Raw genomic sequence first — 23,377 nt, forward strand, 5'->3', positions numbered from 1 at the left:
CTATTTATACAAATACAATGATGATAATTCCAATATATGAAAACACAATTTAATCAATATGTTTCAATTATTATAAAGCTCATTACAATAAATTTAACTGACGACTTATTTGCCGTTGGCCTCTTGACCCAACGACACATTGATTTTAACCCAACAGAATCGGTGTAGGTTCAAGTACTATAAAATAGTAATAGATAAATTTCAAGGGTAGGTTTTAAGGGTATGTGTTTACCATTAAAAAAAACTAATAAATTATCTCTATTCTCTAACATTATCTTAATAAAAGAGCGGATTACTCAAGTTAAACTAGCAAGTGAGCTAAATCGGCTTGAGTTAAACGAGTTAAGTAACTTTAACTCGGCTCGGCTCGGCTCAACTAGAACATTTTAATGAGACAATAAGCTCGAGCCCATTCAACTCAAGTTTTTAACAAACTAAATATATACAAACCAATATGTGAGCTATTAGTCACCAACTTAAAACCTCTCACATATGACTCACGATTTAAAAATATGATAGATTGATTAGAGACAAAAATAATAAATAAAATAATATATATTAATATAATAAACAAGAGAACAACACATGGCTCCATGGGACCATCAGGCAGCAGAAAATGATTTTAGATGAACCAAACACCACCATGAAAAAATTATCCCATAATTAAAAAAATGAGTTAATTTTTTTATTTTTGTATTCAATTTTTTTTATTCAAAACAAAAGACACAGACTTACTTACATGGTTTGGATGAACAGATAAGTTAAATGTTTAAGACTAGTGTTTTAAAAGTCCGAGTTTCGTGGTTGTATTTATTATTTGATATGTCGATGAATTAATTTAGACTATCTAGGGTTTAACTTAAAAGACGGTAAAATAAGCAAACTACACAACTAATTAAATATGTCTAGACTATCTAGGGTTTAACTTAAAAGAAATACGACTCGTTAATACTTGGCTTTGGTGGATTAATCATGACAGTTATACGTTTTATATATCAAAATTAAGAAATAAAAAACCCTAGACTTTTGATTTTAATTATTTTTCTAAAAGATAAAAAATCACATATTTTCTATTTTTTGTTAAACAGGTTTTATCGTATCTAATGTGATCTATTACCGAAAAACATTATATGTCGACTGTCGACGCTCCTATGCTTTAACTGCTCATTATATTACTCAAGCTTATAATTCAGCTATGACCATTGACCAACACCTTTGACATATGATTATTCTAACACATTCTCTCTCGTCTATTATTGTGTTGGTACTTGTCACTATTATATACTAGAATCATTAAAAACTAGGGTGTATTTGGTTTTGGGAAAAACTACCTACCTAAGTTGTTTTAAGTTGCACGTCAACACCCATTTAGACACGACACATGAGTACACGATTTGCTAAATGAGCCGACAAAACAACCGGTCCACACGAAAAAATGTGTTTGTTTATCGAATACTTCCTTAAATAGTCGTGTGTTAGCGGTGGCTGCATTTAGACGCGAGACTCTCATACTCCAACCTTAGTCTAGCACCACATGTTTGAGGACAATTATTGTTGCTACAATGAGAATGAATTATGACATGACACCGGTTCTCTCCTTACAGGATCTAACCTGCTAAGGACAGAACACTGATGTTCTGTCTTTTGGGACCAGCCTTCGACGTGAGACTAAATATAAATTTCGTAATATAGAAGATGTAACTGATAGATAGAATTATGTGATATATGTTGATACATGGGGTGCTTGAGATATGTATTTATATTACCTTCTTCTCGTCTTTGGTCTGTTATAGTTAGATACTCGGACGATCTCTTTATGCTATTTTAGGTGCTTCTGGACGTCTGATTTCCTGCCTTGGACTTATACACCTAAGCGTTTCGTGCAAGGACCTTTCGGGGCTCTCATACAAACAAGACACGTTGTTTGACCTTGGTACGTCCTCGTCAGCTTTCCAGCCTCTACTAGTTGACTTCCGAGTTTGTATTTACCGCGCATTTCAATGGAAGAACCAACTTCTTTTGACGACCATCTTCGACAAGTTGACGTGTACTCTAGTCTATCACATTTAGATTTTAAGGAAAAATTTAGTGGCAAATATAATTATAAGAAATGCATTGTTACAATGATAATATAAGCTCTAAGAGTACAAATTTTTTTTTTTGAATAAACTTGTTATATATCCAAAATCAATTTATTTGCTATGTTATAAAATTTAAACTTTCCTTTAAACACAAAACTTTTTGTACATAGGCAGACTCCACAACTACTATCAAAACCTCAAATGTTAACTAGTTACAACTATTATCTTCACCTTGCCATTTCCATACAATATCTTTCAAGGCTGGTCTTACATCCTCCTCACAAAACTTCTTATATTCCAATGTATCGCCGGCGGACTTCGAAAACTCGACAACCGCCACCTCCGGCGCCACCTCAAACACCTCAACCGTCATCGACAACTTCCCTTTTCGTCCCTCGGACATCCCTTGCATCTTTACTTTATAATCATTTTGCTTAGAGTTAAAAACCTTGAAATTCAATTTTTTCGCAACCGATTCTAGCTTGTTGAGGATCGTTGACGCGGGGCATCTAGTCGTAAACAAGGAACCCGGTTTTTGTTTACTTTCAAACATGTTTGATAGATCAAAACCGGAAGACATCGAGGAAATGAACTCGAATGCATTGTAAAACCGCGGAGATGACTTCGACGACTTTGTGAGTTGACATAAATCCGTTTCGGGTCCACACTCATCTGTTTCCTTAACTGAAAACGCGAGTGGCCGTTGATACCCTTTTAAAAACCACGGCGACCGCATGATCGCCGGGATTGTGATCCGACACGCGGGGTCCACAACTAATATTTTGGAAATCAGCCGACGCGCGTCAGCTGAAAACCAAGGCGGGTACTTATACTCCGCCTTAAAAATCTTTCTATACATGTGCATTAAGTTCTCATCTTGAAAAGGTAAAAACCCAGCTAACAAAACATATAATATGACCCCACAAGACCAAATATCCGCCTTTGCACCGTCGTACCCTTTGCGCCTAATCACTTCGGGTGCGACATACGCAGGCGTCCCACACTGGGTGTGTAACAACCCGTCATTTCTTAAATGCTCGGGTAATGATGATAACCCGAAATCAGACACTTTTAAATTCTCGTTCTCGTCTAGGAGAAGATTTTCGGGCTTTAAGTCGCGGTGTGAGACACCGCGACTGTGGCAAAAGTCGACCGCGCTTATTAATTGTTGGAAATATTTTCTAGCAACGTCTTCTTTCAGTCTTCCTTTTAAAACTTTAGCGAATAACTCGCCGCCGGTCACGTATTCCATTACGAAAAATATTTTGGTTTTCGTTGCCATGACTTCTTTTAGTTCGACAACGTTTGGATGTCTAACAAGTCTCATGACGGATATTTCACGAGTTATTTGATCCATCAAACCTGAAAATATGTAACAAAAATATGTTAATTATTGATGTCACTTTGTCACAACACAATAATTAATACATTATCTATAAGTGAGCCCTAGTTGGACTAGGCTAGATCTCGATTCATTTCAAGCTCTTTTACCTGTCAACATTTGCAAAGCATATGTAGGACCCGGGGTGTCACTAGTCACCACTGGATTTTTTTTTTTCACAATAGTAAATTTACGTGTTTTCGTTTGAAAATTTTTATACGGGTAAATTTATCCGTTTTCGTCTGGAAATTTTTTGTGTCCGGCACCCGTTTTTATGAAAATTTTTATATGTGTTGATTCCGGCCACTTCGACGTTTTCGTCCAAGTTTCGCCACTGTCGGTAAATTATTTTATTAAATACATTTTTAATTATTTTTACATATTGTAAGAAAAACTTTAAACGAGCCCAAGGTTGGCTCGAGCTCGTGTAAGACCTTAAACGAGCCAAATCTATGCTCAAGCTCGTCTACTACCTTAAACGAGCCAAATCTCGGTATGAAATTAATACACAGAACTCCAAAAGAGGTAAAAGTTAAAAAAAAATACACAAGACTCGTTAAGACTTGACCAGCTTATATACAAGCCTCCCATTCAAGGCTCGAGATCATGATCGATTACTAGACAAGCTTTATTCGAGGCTCAATCATGGCTCGGGATCGAAAAAACTCGGTTTGTTTCGAGTGTTTTATTGATCCGATCACGAGTAACTAGAGAGCGGCACGGCTCGGCTTATTTTCTATGATTTCACATCAAAAAATGACCGTCCACAAAACACTCTGACGGCCGTTCTGACCATTTGGTCAGATAGGCCGTGACAAAAACAGTTTTAAAACTTTTAAGTTTTAACGGCGGTTTGAAACGGTGTGAGATTAGATAACAGATAACCGTACCTTCTTTCCGAACTTGGTCTTTCTTAATAACTTTAACTGCCACACTTTCTGAAGTCACAATATCTTTTGCATAATACACTTTAGCAAACGTTCCTTGTCCCAACATCCTACCCATCTCATACTTGCCAAATATTATGCTCCGACCACCGGTGCTGACGTGGCAGTTCTCACCACAATCTTCCATCTTTTACTCTATATTTTTTATTTCAACATAGACTAATAATAATAATAATCTTCTTCATGACTAATAATAATATGATGGAGTTTATTGTCTGTGGAATATTGAGGCACCTCATAAATGGGGGTTATTATTATTATTATATAAAGTGTGATAAATGGGCCTACAGTATTGGGCTTGTGAGGTGGTGATTGGAGGTCGTGGTTTTCTTCATATTCAAGGAGCGGCCGAATCCATTGTTTTCATGTATCTGCATTATTGAAGTGTTTTGGCCAATGGGTGTGTGCCACTGTGTTGTGTGATGAAAATATTTTGCCAACTGAGATACCTAATTGATTACTTTCATAAGACTAAATCACTGTCACGTCAGCTTTCTTAAAAACCACCTTTTTTACTCCAACAATACACATTTTCAAATCGTCTTTACATTTTTACATCATCACTTACTTTTGCATTTATTTTAAATAAGAATTTCACAATACTATTAAATATTTCATTTCTATTTAAATAAATAGCAATATAATAAAATTTTAATAAAAAATAGATGAACTAAAATATAACAAATAGATAAACAAAAAAATACATAATTTAAAATGACAATTACTACAACAAAATGAAAGAGGACTCTTTGTAATGTCTAGGACTTCTTATAACCTTTTTCTAGGACCTCTTGTAATGTTTTTATTTATTCGAATTAAGCGTTGTAAAATAGATAATAAAATCGTTAAAAAAATAGCCGTTAAACTTGCTGTTACGTAAAAAATAGACAAACAAAAAAATACATAATTTTAAAACAAGTATAAAAAAATTGTATATAAGTATAATATTTTTGTAAATTTTATAAATATAAATATGTGTAATATATATATATTACACATATATGGGGTGAAAGATATAGGGGACCCAGAATGGATGGTTTTTGGTGGTTTAAAAAACCAAACTTAAAAAGTTATTTTTGGTTTAAACCAAGTCCTTCATTGATTTTTTGGTTTTTAAGTTGGTTTGAACCACCTATAAACCATCCAATGAAGATGGTCTAAGTTTTGTTTAGCTTGTCGAGAATAATGATTTTTTTAACAAGTTTGTTTAAGTAAACAACTTGTTTGTTTTAAATTCATAAAATTTAATTATATTATATGTAAATAATCACAGGTGGATAAGTCATCAAAGACTTCATTTAAAAAAAATAAGGGTCTTAAGTTAAAGTCCCGCTAAAAATAGAAATAAAGTAGGGAATTATATGTTGTATCAAATAGTGTTCTAATATATGATGAGTTTTTCTTTATGTGGAATTAAGATGATTAAGAGGGTCACTGATTCATCAGTGATTCAAATAACTGTTAAATAAAAAAATGAAAGTAATTAACCATGGCTGGCGGCAAAATAATCTAATTGGTTCTAGTGGCGGCCCAAATTGACTTGCGCCACCATTTTTTTTGTAATTTCTTATGTTATTTTTATGGGCCTGCTAGTTTTTTTTTTCCGCTTGCCACGGGTTTTTTTCTTTTGAAATATGTTAATCTGTTGTATTTTGATTTTGACTAATCTACCTTTTGGTTTAGTTCTGACGCCATAAACCATGACCGAATTTGCATTGACAACAACTCATTTTAAATGTTTTTTTAATCATAAGCTACACAGGTTTCAGTCTTATTCTACGTGTTTACTTTTCGGGTTTATCGTCGTTACCATTGCGAACCTAACCGATACCTACCAAATTAGTGTCCTTGCACGGCCGCAAGACAACGAGTTTTGTTACATACATAATTGTTTGAATATATGTACATAAGGGCCGGCCTTTAGGGAGGGCGGGGTGGTCGATGGCCTATGGCCCGACACCCCATTAGACCCGAATTTTTTTTTTAAATATATGTGTTTTTATGAATAACAAGACGTATATTTAATGTTTACACCAATTACATAACAATTAGTTTGGCTTAGTAGTAAAGACTCTCAACCAAGATATTGTGGTTTCTAGTCCCATTTGTAATATGTTTAAGCTTATTTTTATATAAAACTTTTTTATACAAATCAAATCATAACCAAGTATGGCCATTTAAAAATTTAATTGTTTAAAACTAACAAAATACTCATTTTACTTGAGACCTAATAATTTTTTTGCCTTGCTCATAAAATTTTTGGCTTTTCGAAACCGGCCCTGATGTACATATAAAGTTAGCACTTAGCAAGTCTACCTTTGTATGGTTAATTAACCCAAGATTGGTAATCATAATTAAAATAGGGTATAACGTGGTGTTTGTTAATTAAGTAAGATTGGTGTGTGGGGCATATAACCATTGTATGGTATAAATGTATAATCGGTTAGCTGGCCCCTATGTTAGGTTCATGTTTGGTTTATTTAGGCTATGTGTAGTGGAGGGGCTACAATTGTGGGCGAATTTTAACACGTGGCGCTCAGTCAGTATGGAGTGAAAATTTGTTTTTGGGTGTAATGGTGTAGGGGCTACAAGTTGGGCCCACAGTGTCTTTTTTTATTAATTTCTTTTTATAATTAAACTAATTAAATAAAAACCAATTTATTTAAATAATTAAATAAAAATGTATTAAAATTAAAAAATAAATACAACAAAATACATAAACTTAAAAAAATACACGAGTAATAAAAATAAATTATAATAAAAAAACACACCAAATTGTCACACCCCGACCAAAGGCGGCGGAACATGCCGGGGTGCAACGTGATTGGACAAATACACAAGACACTATTTAAAGTGACAATATTTATTCAACTCGTTTTAGTTCAACACATCAATAAACAACACATCTCATTCACACAACCAAGTTGAATACAAGTAGCAAATATATTGTTCGTTTTACTAATATCCTAATAGTCTTGGTAACGTTTTCGTCAAGTCCTCGAGTCAACAATAGTCTAACCTGTAACATTTCATAAAATAAAGTTTGTCAACACAAAGGTTGGTGAATTCGTAAGTTTGAGCAACAATAGTATATAGTATGAAAAGCCACAAAACTAGTACACAAAACAATAAATAAGAGCTATAAATCTGCATAAAATAGTTATCGCTAAACAAGTTAGCGACACCTAGCTATTGGCAATTAGTCTAGGATTTTATTGACAATTGCTAATAAGCTTACATTAGCACCACCTAGCTACAAGGGGTTGCCAAGTAGTCTAGGATTTTATAGTTATCGTTAATTGCATTACGTTAACGACACCTTGCCATTGCCAAATGGTATAGGATTTATAGTTCCACCATCCAAAAGCTGTAAACACATAGGCAAATAAGCATAGAACACCAAATCGAGTAATTATTAAGTCAAGTATACAATCACGTTTGTGGGTTTAAGACTCAAGTAAATAAAGCATTTAGTTTGATATGTATGAAATGTCATCCCCAAAATAAAAGATAGAAAACGGGGTATGAAGTTACTCACCTTGCAATAATAAAGTTAACGAGAAATTTAAGGATGCGGTTAAGCGAGCTGACTGGTCAGAAAATAAATAAACCTGAAACTTTGAGGGAATAATATACAATTAAAAGCGAGAACGTTGCCGCTGGAATCAGGTCTAACGGATGTCTAGAATTTGAGTTATGAAATAAACAATGTTTAAGCGAGCTGATACTGTTCAGAATCCGAACTGCGAGTCTGGAGTCGGGCTCTGACCACTACACTCAAAGTATTATGACGAACAGAAAAGTCTTCTGGTCCGAAAGCTAGTTCTAACCAGAAAATAGAGTATTCGAATTATTCAAAATTGACTAAAATGCCCCTTAACGGGCCGGGATCGATTTGACCACCGAAAGCTCCAAATTTATAGATTTTGATTTAAGGCTTACGTTTATCATACGAAAATGTACATCTTTTATGAAAACAACTTTACCCAAAAGATGGTATCGGGTTTAAATAAGTTAGAGTTCGTTATTTATATATTTACGATATATACATACATACACATATATATATAGATATATACATATATACATACATAAACACGAAAACCTTGAAACGAGATCAAGATAAAAGTGTCGGTTTTTATAAGTTTATTAGAAACTATTTTTAATATTTATTATGATTTTTAGTTAATTAAAACGTATTTATTAAACATTGTATAAATATATATTTATATATATAGAGAGAGAGATAAAATTAGTTTAACGAGTCGAGCCGAGAAAACAGGTTATAATGATGTTCGGTTTTAATACGAAAAAGTTTATTTAAATTTAATATAAATTTCTATAAGTTTTATAAACTTTAAAATACTTAAAAAAAATAGTCGGATAGCTCGAAACCATAACAAACGAACTCCGATTAAGGCAAATAAGATATCCACGCATTCGTCTCATTGAACTCCACTATTTATACCTGTTTTCGTCACTGGAAATCACCTTCACCATCGCCGGAAAACCAAACAGTCAGCTGGAGATACGAACCGTCAGCCGGAATACGAGCCCTTTCTTGTTTTGCTCACAACTTGGCCATACGAGCTCGAAATCAAGCAAATAATATATCTACGCGACCGCGTCGCTGAGAGCTACTGCCCTTAACCAGCGCCGCCGTCTGCTGCCACCGGAACGGTTGCCAGTGATGCAAACAGTGGCCGGTTTTTATGTCGAAAATGAAAGGGGGAGTAGCGATCGGTTGATGGAGAGGGAGAGCACGGCTCGGTTTTTACGGTCGCCGGAAAAACGAGGGAAAGGGTGTGGTGGTGTCGGGTTGAGGGGGGCTGAGATGGTGGTGATGCAATGCGAGGTGGTGCGACAGTGGAGGTGGTGGGACAGTGGAGGTGGTGGGGTGTCGCCGAAATATCGTCGGAGATGGTAGCCGGAAAATCGGCAGGAGGTGGAGTGGCGAGGTTGGTGGTGGTGGCTGCGGGTGGTGGTTTGCGGCTGAGATGGTCGGAGAAACGAGGGAGGGAAGACTGCCGGAGCTCGGGGCTTGCCGGACCGCCTTCGCCGGAAAACGGCTCAATGGTGGTGGCGGCTGGGCTTAGTATGTATAAGATGTTAGGGTTAGGTTATGTTTGTTGTTTATATATATACATATTTTCAAAAGTGGCCCCTCAAGTTTCAATAAATGTTTAATATGAGTTTAAAGGTTTTCAAAGTTATAATGAGTTTACGAAAATTAGATTAAACCCTCTATGTTTAATATGACAAAATATCGATTTATTGGTGATCGAAATATATAATATAATATTATATAATAAATAAATAATGTTCTAAAAATGTTGAGTCGGGTTCACGTAATAAAAGTTTATAAAACGAAAACAACTCAAGACTCGAATTTGACGGATGTCACAGTATCCCCAACTTTTTAGAAATTTCGGCCCGAAATTGAAATAAACTTAAAGAAAAGCAATTATTAACGAATATTGTCTTTAGTAAAACAATTTACAAGAAAAACTTTTGACAAAAGAATGACGTCAAATCCTTGGATGACTCGAAAAACGCTACAAATGAGAAACATGATAAAGGCACTTATATATAGGAAGTACCAGCGGCGTATCCATTATGCCTTTATCACGATTCGCATTCCCATCGTTTTCCTGCCATCATCCTCGGGTCTGAGTTATCGCACACAAGTGTACTTACTATGGCTTCCATACGGGGATTTCGATAATTAAGTGTGCACCCATAATTATTTAGATCGTCGTATGGTCCACATGGTTCGTTTCATTGTGTGGTTTAAAAGACATATTTATTTTGAAATCTTTAAATAATAGATGCGTAAATTAATTTGTTGAATTTTATCAATATTGACAAAACAGTACTAGCGGTTGAAAATTTCGGGATAGACTTTTCAAAAAGTAGGAAAATGGGATACATAGATAAAACAATTTACAGTATCAGAATATAAATCAAGGCGAAAATAACAATTCGGCTTAAATTAAGTAAAGACGATCGAATAATATAGATTCTAGGGTAAGCACTATGAAACGAGATTTGAAGTTAAACGTCTTCAGCGTGATGGAATAAGTAAATCATTAGAATTCATGGTTTAAAGTTGGGTCACTAGACTAGTATAAAAATCCGATAAGTGTAAAAAAAATATCCGATAGATGTAAATGAGGAGCCCAATAAGTGAGTGCATGAGGTCGAGGTAAACAGCGTTACAATTAACAATTATGTCGTACAATGAGTTTCATACGCGAACAAACTTGAGGTTATAAGTATTTGAGGATATGATTACATTAAATGTGATAACATGAGAATGAGGTGAGTTTCTTTGGGGTGACGCATACGTGCATAAATATAACTAAAATAGTGTTGAGTAACAACCAAAACAATCGATGAAATGTGATAAAACGTGAATACGGCCACTATTGTGAAACCATTTATATAATCGTTATTATAATAACGGTTTCTAATAGTGCCAAAACTTGTAGACAGCCACACATAGGCCGTTAATAGATTAGATGAAGTGATATAGAATAATGCATAAAATCGTGTTTACATAAATGCTCAAATGTAAATAACGTAATCATGACAATATCGTTCAAAAAGATAAACGAGATTTTGGCGAAGTTAAGGTTTTGAAAGTATTACACATTGTTATCGAATAACTTGGATTCGGTCAAATCAAAACACCAAAATGAAATCTCATGTGCATGAAGTTACCATCGAAACATCTAGTTAAATGAAAAGAAAAATCGCAAAAATCGTGAGACTCGAATTAATGTCCAAATATGTAACTCGCGTTTTATATGTTCATTGAAAATATAAGAATAACATTGAAAATGAAATCTCAAGTAAAGTCGTTTTATTGTTTCCAAGAAAATGAATATAATAATACCAATACATATCGCGGTACTGTTCAGAATCCGAACTGCGAGTCTGGAGTCGGGCTCTGACCACTACACTCAAAATATTATGACGAACAGAAAAGTCTTCTGGTCCGAAAGCTAGTTCTAACCAGAAGATAGAGTATTCGTATTATTCCAAAATTGACTAAAATGCCCCTTAACGGGCCGGGATCGATTTGACCACCGAAAGCTCCAAATTTACAGATTTTGATTTAAGGCTTACGTTTATCATGCGAAAATGTACATCTTTTATAAAAACAACTTTACCCAAAAGATGGTGTCGGGTTTAAATAAGTTAGAGTTCGTTATTTATATATTTACGATATATACATACATACATATATATATATAGATATATATACATATATATACATACATAAACACGAAAACCTTGAAACGAGATCGACATAAAAGTGTCAGTTTTTATAAGTTTATTAGAAACTATTTTTAATATTTATTATGATTTTTAGTTAATTAAAACGTATTTATTAAACATTGTATAAATATTTATTTATATATATATAGAGAGAGAGATAAAATTAGTTTAACGAGTCGAGCCGAGAAAAAAGGTTATAATGATGTTCGGTTTGAATACGAAAAAGTTTATTTAAATTTAATATAAATTTCTATAAGTTTTATAAACTTTAAAATACTTAAAAAAAATAGTCGGATAGCTCGAAACCATAACAAACGAACTCCGATTAAGGCAAATAAGATATCCACGCATTCTTCTCATTGAACTCCACTATTTATACCTGTTTTCGTCACTGGAAATCACCTTCACCATCGCCGGAAAACCAAACAGTCAGCTGGAGATACGAACCGTCAGCCGGAAAACGAGCCCTTTCTTGTTTTGCTCACAACTTGGCCATACGAGCTCAAAATCAAGCAAATAATATATCCACGCGACCGCGTCGCTGAGAGCTACCGCCCTGAACCAGCGCCGCCGTCTGCTGCCACCGGAACGGTTGCCAGTGATGCAAACAGTGGCCGGATTTTATGTCGAAAATAAAGGGGGAGTAGCGATCGGTTGATGGAGAGGGAGAGCACGGCTCGGTTTTTACGGTCGCCGGAAAAACGAGGGAAAGGGTGTGGTGGTGTCGGGTTGAGGGGGGCTGAGATGGTGGTGATGCAATGCGAGGTGGTGCGACAGTGGAGGTGGTGGGACAGTGGAGGTGGTGGGGTGTCGCCGGAATATCGTCGGAGATGGTGGCCGGAAAATCGGCAGGAGGTGGAGTGGCGAGGTTGGTGGTGGCTGCGGGTGGTGGTTTGCGGCTGAGATGGTCGGAGAAACGAGGGAGGGAAGACGGCCGGAGCTCGGGGCTTGCCGGACCGCCGTCGCCGGAAAACGGCTCAATGGTGGTGGCGCTGGGCTTAGTATGTATAAGATGTTAGGGTTAAGTTATGTTTGTTGTTTATATATATACATATTTTCCAAAGTGGCCCCTCAAGTTTCAATAAATGTTTAATATGAGTTTAAAGGTTTTCAAAGTTATAACGAGTTTACGAAAATTAGATTAAACCCTCTGTGTTTTCTCAACGACACTATAATATGACAAAACATCGATTTATTGGTGATCGAAATATATAATATAATATTATATAATAAATAAATAATGTTCTAAAAATGTTGAGTCGGGTTCACGTAATAAAAGTTTACAAAACGAAAACAACTCAAGACTCGAATTTGAGGATGTCACAAAAATAATAATACACATAAAAATTTCTATAAAAAAACTAATCTATTCGTCTTCATCTTCTTCTTCGTCCCCGTCCTCGTCATCGTCCTCCTCCTCGTCTTCGTCCTCGTACTCGTCTTCGTCCTCCTCCTCAACGGGACGATTATCCCACACGTGTTGAACCAAATCCGCCTTCAATTGGTTATGTATATCACTTGATGTGAGCTGGTGAATGTTATACCTTCGTTGGTCTTGGGTTGGTTTAGGGAACTGTTCTGGAACGCTTCCTGGTATATAGTGTTGACATATTGCTTTTCCCTCATCTTCTAAAATCATATTATGCAATATGATACACGTATACATGGCATCGCTCATTTTTGCCAAAGTCCATACACGACAAGGGTTTTTCACATAATGCCAACGTTTTTTTAGAACCCCGAAACACCTCTCGATATTCTTTCTCGCGGACTCTTGCTTCTTAAAATAATCTCTTTTTTCTTCGATAGGGTCTTGAAACGTCTTGACGATGATCGAGTACTCTGGATATATCCCATCTCCCAAATAGTATCCGTGATGATAGAAGGTATCATTGGCATAAAACGGTAAGACCGGTATGCTATGGCTGATATAATACTCTAACACGGGTGACGCGTTGAGAACGTTTATGCCGTTGTTGGACCCGACTGAGCCGAAGAAGGCTGACCAAATCCAGAGGTCGTGTGAACAAATGCTTGAAGACTAACCGTTGGCACTCCATGGTCACCACGAGTGTATTGACCTCGCCATGCGGTTGGACAGTTGGCCCACTCCCAATGCATGCAATCTATACTCCCGATCATGCCTGGAAAAGAATGTTAGCTTTCGTGTACATCATATATGCGAGTCAGGTCGTTTGAAGTAGGAATCCTCAAATAACGACGAGAGTATAATTGTATTATCCATATACAAATAAATTATTAAACAATATTTATATTAAAAACAATAGTTAATACAAACAATTTAAATATTACCGATGCAAAAATTCTCCAACGCATCTCTCGTTGTTTTCTCAGCCATCTTTAAATAATCGTCATTGATATCGGTCGTGTTGCCGTATGCAAGGATGCGTATAGCCGAAGTACATTTTTGGATGGCGGAGAATCCTAAATATCCTCTTGTATCGGGTTTCTGTTGAAAATACTCATACTCTCGCTCCATATCTCCAACGATGCGTAAAAATAAACGCCTGGACATCCGAAAACGACGTCGAAACATAGCGTCGTTAAATGTAGGTGTGTCGACGAAGTAGTCCTTCATCAAACGAGCGTTCGCTTGCGTACGGTCCCCAAGGATATATGACCGTCTACGTGGTGCCGTAGATGGAGCGGAGCCGGACACCATGTTATTGACGACGGCCCGAACCGCTTTCGTGACCTCTAAATGCTCTTCCGCCACTTGTCGATGAATCTTATGAATTCTTCGACTCTCGTTTATTAATTGATCCAAAATCTCGGCAGAGTTCGTGGAATCCGGGGAACTCATTGAGTTTGAAGAAGTATGAAAATAATAAAAATGATTGGTATTTTTATGTTTGTGTTTGTGTATGAGGTGAAAATGGTTAGATAAAGTTTGATATATATATTAAGTTTTTAAATTAATTTTTTTTTATATATAGCCGTTACCCAACGGCATTATTATTATTATATTATTTTCTTTCCATCTTCGCAGGCGACAATAATTTGCCGCCCCCGCCCATTTTCGCCAAATTATCGCCGGGGGAGGGGGGGGGGTGTTCCTCCAAAAATTCGTCCAATATCGCCCCATATTCCCACACAGTACACACCCTTATAGGTTTCATCCCATTTAAAAGTTAAGGTCATAGTTGGTATCAGTAATTAGGCTTTGGTTTTTGTTTTTTCTGACTATTATTAGTTAATATTTTATATTTTATTAAGAAAACTCAAATACTGAATTTCTGATTTCATATTATAATTAAGTATTATACATCAATCTCTATGCTATGCCATAACTTTATGTGCCCATACCAAGCACACATCACGAAATTGAATTATTTAGTTTGAGCTTTCCTTAACATGTAACTTCTAATAATATTAACGGTCTTGGGGGAACTATTTGGGTATCCCTTGGTTTGGCACGGCAAATATCGGCAAAACGTCGCCAACAACTTGGTTTTCGTAAACCGTTTTAAATATCAATGTTATTACGCAAATGGTTTAAGGGCGTGCGTTAAGATTGGTGTATTTTAGAAATCTCAAAAGCTTCATTAATCTATGTTCAATTCTAATAGATCTTAAATAACTCTATATTTTTTACATGACACTCGCTCATTAGTCTATTTTTCTTCATATTCTGCATAACTCTCTACACCCTTAATACCCTAATCGACAAGATATCTGAACATTAATAGTGGTCTATGACAAAATATAACAAAAAGGTTGTGATTGTCACGTGGGGCTTTTTTTATTTGTGCAATAGTTTTACTCACCACTTTATTATTTTTGATCATTAACTAATTGTTATAAATTATTATTTCTATTTATTAAATATTTTGTTTTGCATTAGAATATTAGTTAACGTAAAAATAAGAAAAAGAAAAACAAAAGATATGAAACCTAGTTGGCCTGAGTAGATCACGATCATGTCAACATAGTTGGCCTGAGTGGGGTGACGGAGCGCGACGTGTTTGCGCAGTAAAATAACTTAACTGTAAAAGTCACCGTTCGAAAAAAAAAACAGTTTAATCAGGGTGTGTCTCCAGTCTCCTTATGCACTTGGTTTCATATCATAGATGATAGATATATATTTAAGTACTTATATTCATTTGTTGTCATTATTGACTATATGTTTATGTACTACACGTGCGTATAACTGTATAAGTGTGACGGGTTGAAGATTTTGAAACATGCTTTACATTCTTCTTCTTCTTCTTTTAAAAAATCTATACTGTATAATAAATAAAGTTTTCTAATGTCACATGTCATCACTAAAATATTCCTCATCAAATGTTCCCTCATCTCTCTCATATTAAATACATTTCTCTTTCTTATTAATAGTTTTCTATTTCATTTTTTTAACTTTTTAATCTTTCATTTTTCTCTTTTTAATAATTTTTTTCTTGATTTTAAAAAATCAAATACCAGCATAAATATATTATTTTTTTATATAAATTTATTGTATTGGTTATTGATATTAGTTTTTATAAGTAACCAATTTTCACATTGATTTTGAATAATGATTGCAAAAATTAATGTTTTAAATATATTATTTATTAGTTAATTAATATTAATGTTTTATAATAAATGATTTTATTGGATGAAGAGATAAGATTAACTTAAATTTAAAATTTCAATAAACTTTTACTTACTAAATATATATGATTGTTTACTAAATTACAAGTTTTTTCTTTCAAAACCTTAAAAGACAAATTCACTATTGATGTATTCTCAGTGTTTATGTTTGTTTAAACGAGCCGGTTTCTTTAACTGGTTAATGTATCAAACATGGTTAAGGTCAAAACAGTTTATAATTAGAATGAGTTCGGTCACGGGTTGGTTTAAAAAGTAACCAATTACAACTTCATTTTTTAATTGATTATTTAATCAACTTATCGTTTATGTTAAGTTCACCATCATAAAAATTCACAAAAAATATAAACACTAAACTACATGTTTTGGTTTCTAGGTAGATAAGACAACTTCTTATCTTTGGAATACAAATGTTAGACATTAGCAAACTCTTAATCAGATGACAAATTGACTTTGTATATCCTTTTATTATTGAAGTTTTCAAAAATGTAGAATTCTTTAGTGAATGAGTTGTACTTGCACCAAAAAATGAGGTTGTTCAAAAAATTAGCAAACGTTTGTTATCCGTGTTTCCAGGAGATGAAAATATTACCATTTTTCAGTAGGATGATACGCTACAAGAAAGGGTATTAGTTTTCTGATGTTTTAAATGGCCTCAAAATATAAGGTTGTCACATATGTTAGTCATAAATCCTATATTGAAGTGATGTTACTTAAAATAAAAAAACTACAAAATTGGTCTATGCAATGAAACTAAACTACATATGAAAATACAATATGATAGTCGTGCTATAAAAGCCGAAATCATATTCAGAAGTAATATTGTAACACATACTTTTATTCGTAAAAAAAAATCCTACACCTTTAGATACAATAATCAATTTCAAAGAATTTTTTTTTTCAGGTGAAAATATTGATCCTTTTATATATAACACAAACCGAACTACATCTGGATAATGGGTAAGCGAGCAACAAGCTGCGCCGCTATCCCCTTTTGAATCGCAAAGCCTATTCTACTAAATATAAATCATTGGTTCCTCGGGCTCTGCGAGACACTATGGACCACCTTTTGCACCCGCTCCAAGAAGCGAACCGCCTCGGGAGCTAGGGATCAAAAAGTGTCGAAGGTAATTGGAATGAACACGTGCTGATTCTCCAAACACGATGTCTCATGCTTAGCAACCTTCCTAGACTCCGCTCTCAAAACCGCCTGTCCTGGTAGGAAGCCACTGTCTCCCAGCCCCACCAACGGGTACACCCCAATGAGGTCAACACACGCATGCTTACCCCCTGCCCAGCCAAACACAAGAATATCCGCAGGACGCAGGGTAAATTTTCCCTCACGCGGATCAGTCAAAAAGTTAACAGGTGCCTCTTTCTTGGCTGAGATCCCGGCACGTCTAAGCACATCCCATAACACATCTCTAACCCAGTCATGACGATACTTGAATCCCGGCAATTCCTTACAGTGGAGGGCATGCTCACCGAATCTATCCAAACAAGCTTTTTTACAAATGGGGCATAATTCATCTGGAGGGAAAAGGGGAATCATAAGCCGGTATTTAAGGATGACTCTGTATTCAACTGCCGACATCCGTTGGCCAATACCTTCAATGGGCACAACAGTCAAAAAATCCTGGGCATGAGCCCCCTTGAGACAAGCTTAAACTGCCTTTTGTCTCGGGGTCATATCGAATCGCTCCTCCAAATCATGTACGTGTTTACCATAAAGAGCACTCGCCAAGGTTTGTTGAGGTTTCTTGGGGGCGGTCTCCTTATCAGTAAAACCGCCTATATCAAGGTTCGGGAGAGTTGTTCCAATATTACCAAGTGCAAAAGAGTAGTCAGGATCTACCCCCGTAACACCAGCGTTTCGCAGGACGTGGTCCTGCAATTTCCACGACTAAGACCTGGAAGCCACAAATGCATATGCGGAGACATCCTCAGCCGAGAAAATTCCTAAGCCTCCGCAACGCATAGGGAAGGAAGCCAACCTCCACTGGAGGTCCCCAAAATGCGGTCCTCCACACACAACAAAGAATGAAATTTCACTTTATTTATGTTTTACAATGACGATTAATAAAAACTAAGTTCAATCTTTAGACAATTTATTTTAGCTTATGGTCAGTTATATGTTGGATTATTTAGAGTTTAAAGCAGAAACAAAGTGAAACTATTAAGTTTTGATATATAAAATAAAGTTACAAATAAAACTACAAATACTGTGTACAAAGAAATATTTTGAAATTTATGAATTTTGTAACAACTATTTATTTCCATATTATGTATTGTGTAATCTATTTTACCATATAATATATCTTTATAATATTTTTTGTATTTTACATTGTGTTATTATTTAAATAAATTTATTTATTTTAACCCGTGTGCTACACGGGTAACTAACCTAGTATATATATAAAAAAAAGAATCTGAATTGAGGTTTGCACCGCATGAATATGGTTATTACTTTGTGCATGCCGATGTGAAATAAGAGTGTGTTGTTTGGTGAACGTTTGCTACAAATTGTAGCTAGTATTGTCGTCTTGACTCTTGATGATCATATTAAGTCATATTTGAGATTTAATACGTCCTCTAGACCATAACCATGAGGGCAATGTATACTGTATAGTGTGTAAGAGAGAAGTGTTTAAGAATGTATTTAATTTATTAAGGGTGTATAAAGCTTTATAGAAAAGAAGATTAATAGAAAAGAAAAATATTGAAAATAAAAGGATGTGTTTAGTTCATATACATACAACGTTTATGGTGCAATTTAATATTGTGTTTACAGAGATTTCATGTCCATAATTCCATTATTAATAATCATTTTATTAATAATGTATATCTGACCTTATTTATAATTATAAGAAAAAAATGGTTAAATAAAAATCATTTTATTACAAATAAACATTTTTCGTTTATAACATTGAGCATACATTGATCCTTCATCCTTGTTTATAATATATCACATTGATCCTTCATCCTTGTTTATATAATATGCAAATGGATAACTACACTACTATAGTACTCTATAAAGAGAATCTAAAAAATTTATCTTATTAATTACGTAATACTGTATAATAGTGGGACAATAATAAGATAGTAACATGAAATGAGTGGGGGCAATTTTATGTAACACAAAACTTAATTATTTAAAAAATTCTATAGCGAGCGTAAACAACGGTTAATTTTTACTGTTATAAGAGCATACACAATCGTCCCCACTCCCATTTTATCTCTCTTTGTTTCAAAGTGTGGGTGTGGGTGGGGTGACGCTCCCACATTTCACGGATCAAAACCCCACGGACCGCTACTGAATTCTCTATTTTTGTGTCCTCTAACATTGATTTAGACATAATTATTGTTTTTATGTAATGTATTACTTTTTCTATATATAATCTACACAACTCTTAATATAGAAAATATCAAAAGAGGCGTGTGTTTATCGTTACCATTATCAAGTTGCTAACTAGATAATCTTGACTAACCCTTTAATCTTATCAAAATGTTGTAATCCTTTTTGTCTTCATCTAATCACTCTAATATTCACTTCTATCCACTTAGGCACTTATCCGTTTGACTAGCACTAATGTTAAAGTTAAAACATCAACGTCACGGAATATTCCGCACACTTATTCTCCTTTTTTGATTTGTCTATATTAACCAAAAAAGGATTGACAAATACAAATGGGTTTGGTAAAAGCTTTTTCTTAGACGTGTGTTAGTATTATAAACCAGTAGGGCCCAGTTCATTATCAATATTCATTTTGCGACAAATGTGGGATTGGGATATTTCGTCTTGGAGGTGTTAAAATAACCGGTTCCGGACCCGTAAACCGTATACAAATCGACTAAAATAACACCCACCGGTTTCCAAACCGACCCAACCTGTTGATGCGTGTACTAGTTCGTAGGGCCGTCTTCAAGAATAATGAAAAAAATTTAGCAGCAGAAGAAAATTTTTTGGGTTCTTGAGTCTAAGAGCTTTTTATTGGGTTTAAATAATTAATTTTTTAATGGGCTAACTGGTTATGATTCTTCGAGATGCGTGTACTAGTTCATAGGGCCGTCTTCGAGAATCATTAAAAAAAAATTAGCTGCAGGCGAAATTTTTTTTGGGTCTTGAGTCTAAGAGCTTTTTGTTGGGTTTAAATAATTAATTTTTTAATGGGCTAACTAGTTATGATTTGGGTAATGCAAAAAGTTTTTGATTATAAAAATAGGCTTAAATAAGTTCGAGAAATTGAATTTAAACATTAAAAAACACATATTTCTTAATATTTTCGGGCCTAGGTCCATTGACCACCTTTCCTTGGCTCATGGCCGACCTTGCTAGCTCGCAATTGGGAGATTCAAACCTGTTTAAAAACCGATCCGACTTTTTCCCAAAACCTGTCCTTTTGCCGCAAACTGATTTAGAACCTAACCCAAACTTATTTAATAGGTTCAATTATATTTTCTACTAAACCGGTTTATAAACCAAACCAGTTGACTAAAGCAGTCCAGTTTACAACCCGAACCTGTTTGCGAACACCTTGTATGTAACATAAAATATATATGTGCATGTATACAGTCTCATATCTTTTTATAAATGTATCATGTGTGCTTTCTTGATAAGGCAATTCAATATTAGTAATATGGACCTTACTGGACCTATGATTCGATTATTGGGCTTAATTATTTCAAACTTGCATAGAATATTAGAATGCAGTTATGTATATATGTTTTGTAGTCTCTAAAATAGTAACATGTAAACAATGAGGTATGAATCCAAAGGGATAAAAGTACTTTCTAGCATGTATGTACTTACTTCAACAGTCATGATCACCCGGAGATCTTCATAACGAAACCCGAATATTCCCAATTAATTTCCTTGCCGGATAAAAGTAGAGCCACAGCATCATTCGGAAAGCCGATATTATCAAGTACCCTCTGCCACATATACCGCGAAATCTCCAAATTCCATGCTTCTTTGCTAGGAGTCATAGTCTTACAGTTGCAAGCCACATAAGCACAAACAGGATATTCTTCTTCTTTCAACTTCTCACAGTACTCCCAAATCTCATTATTAACAGCTGCATACAACACACTTCTCGAACCTTCTCGAGCTGTATACATAAACGTAAGCATTGTTCGAAACAAAACTTGAACTGTTCTCGGGAGATCCCTGGCAACGTTGGTACGAACACTCCCGGGGTCCACACACACCACATTAATTTTAACATCTTTTGGAATGCTTTGTTGAAGAACATTGTTAAACATGATTTGAGCTAGTTTGCTGCTTGAGTATTCTTAAACTGGTAAACTTGGCTATTTCTCTATCAAAGTTCATATCTCTTGTGTCCACAAAACCAATGCCGTGCGTTAGCGAGTTCACATTCACAATTCTGCTTGGAGCACCGGCTTTTAAAGACGGTAAAAGTAACAATGAGAGCAAAGCTGGTGCCAAGAAGTTAACTTGCATGTGCATTTCATATCCATCAGCTGTAAACATTTGAGCCTTTCCCATTGAGAAGATACCCGCGTTGTTGATAAGAATATTCAAAGGCTTGTTTTTAGTATTCCACGCGTCTGCGAACCTTGCTATGGATTCGAATGAACTCAGGTTAAGTTCCATGACCTCAATCTTTAGAGTTTTCTTAGGTTTGTCTTTTTTAAATTCCTTTTTCCATTTCTTGACCAATTTATTAGCTGAATTGGTGTTTCTAACCGCCATAACAACGCTTGCACCGGCTTCTGCTAGTTGTCGGGCTATTTCAAGTCCAATTCCACTTGTGGAACCGGTGACAATTATGTTTTTACCTTTGAGGGAAGGTAGAGGGAGTGACTTTGGTAAATGTCTTGACCAGTATTTCTCAAAGAGTGTCTCTAGAACCAAATAGTACCATCCTTTGAGCCATTCTAGCCAACCCAACTGCACCTTATTCTGCTTTGGTGGTTCCATCTGTTTATACCATAAGTAATTAATTAGACTAGACTAATGAAACTGAATTCATAAAATTTTAAAGGAACACCTTGTATGTAACATAAAAGATCAATATCACAATATGCATGTATATAGTCTTGTATCTTCTTATGAATGTATCATTCAAGGTAGTGTGCTAATTATATACGAGTAATACGGGACCTTATATCATGCAACCCAAGCTTCATGCATCATAGTTCTGTTATGCATATCTGTATCTAACCCATGTTTCCCTTTAATAAATCAAACAGAAATATTATGCTGAAACCAATGAGTGTCATACATCCAAAGGTTTAACATTGAGTTTGAACTTGATTCATTTAATTAACAATTTACTTAGTTGACAACTAACTTAATCATATTACATAACATAGTCTACGCTCTCTGTGCCGCCTATGCACTCGTCGCGTTTGTCGCTCTCTGCGTGCTGTTGTGTTTGGGTTCCACTTACAAGTGTTCAATTTGCATCCAAAGGTTTTCATTTGGATGAAAATAAAAGAGGGAAAAACCTTGAAATCTCTATTGACGTGTGCCAGTCCGACTGTGGTCTGATCTTTCAGCGCACCATGTTGTGTGAAGGAATCCAAAGAAGACAACTGCTCACAGCAAATGGGGTCTGGGGTTGGTTTCTTGTGATTGAGGGCTTTTGCTATATTCTTGATTATTCCAATTAATTGGTGGTTAATACTTGTTGCACGCCAGGTGTTCGACGAAATTACGACTTACGTTCGGATAAGTTAAAGGTTGTTTACTTGCATTTGGGTGCTTAAGGGGGTATTTTGAGTTGGAGTTCTACCCATTTTGCTTTATTTTGGAGTTTTACATTCCTCCTCTTATGCCTTAGCGGTTGTTGTGGGGTGCTAGATGGGGGGTGAGCAACCCGTAGTTGCTCCCCTCCTTCGAGTGTGAGGGGTTTGGTCTTTGATTCTTACTCTAACTCATCTCGAGTCGGGGTTTTTAGGGGTCCGGTGTCTTTTGTGATTTGTTTGTTTTCTGTTCTCGTGTGTACATGGCTACCATAAAAAGAATTCGAAACGTAAATACAGGAGGGCTTGGTCCTAGCTCCACTTACGGTTTAAGGCCATGCCCCTTTAAGCATTTCCACGAGTGT

The 23,377-nt window shown here is 35.4% G+C and overlaps 1 protein-coding gene and 1 pseudogene across 1 annotated transcript; both read right to left on the reverse strand.

Annotated features, from left to right (window-relative positions):
• Positions 1 to 2,210: 2,210 nt before the first annotated feature.
• LOC143563838 (CBL-interacting serine/threonine-protein kinase 25-like) lies at positions 2,211 to 4,654 on the reverse strand. Its single transcript, XM_077051294.1, has 2 exons — positions 4,353 to 4,654; positions 2,211 to 3,443 (listed from the first exon to the last, which is right to left on the reverse strand). Exons 1-2 carry the CDS (start codon positions 4,534 to 4,536, stop codon positions 2,290 to 2,292), a joined length of 1,338 nt encoding a protein of 445 aa, XP_076907409.1. The 5' UTR covers positions 4,537 to 4,654; the 3' UTR covers positions 2,211 to 2,289.
• A 16,224-nt stretch (positions 4,655 to 20,878) lies between these two features.
• LOC143563836 (dehydrogenase/reductase SDR family member FEY pseudogene) lies at positions 20,879 to 22,245 on the reverse strand (annotated as a pseudogene).
• Positions 22,246 to 23,377: the final 1,132 nt, after the last annotated feature.

This window comes from Bidens hawaiensis, unplaced genomic scaffold, assembly GCF_021521415.1.
Source record: "Bidens hawaiensis isolate Kalapana, Puna unplaced genomic scaffold, B.hawaiensis_p1.1 tig00021536_1, whole genome shotgun sequence".
Lineage (NCBI taxonomy): Eukaryota > Viridiplantae > Streptophyta > Magnoliopsida > Asterales > Asteraceae > Bidens > Bidens hawaiensis.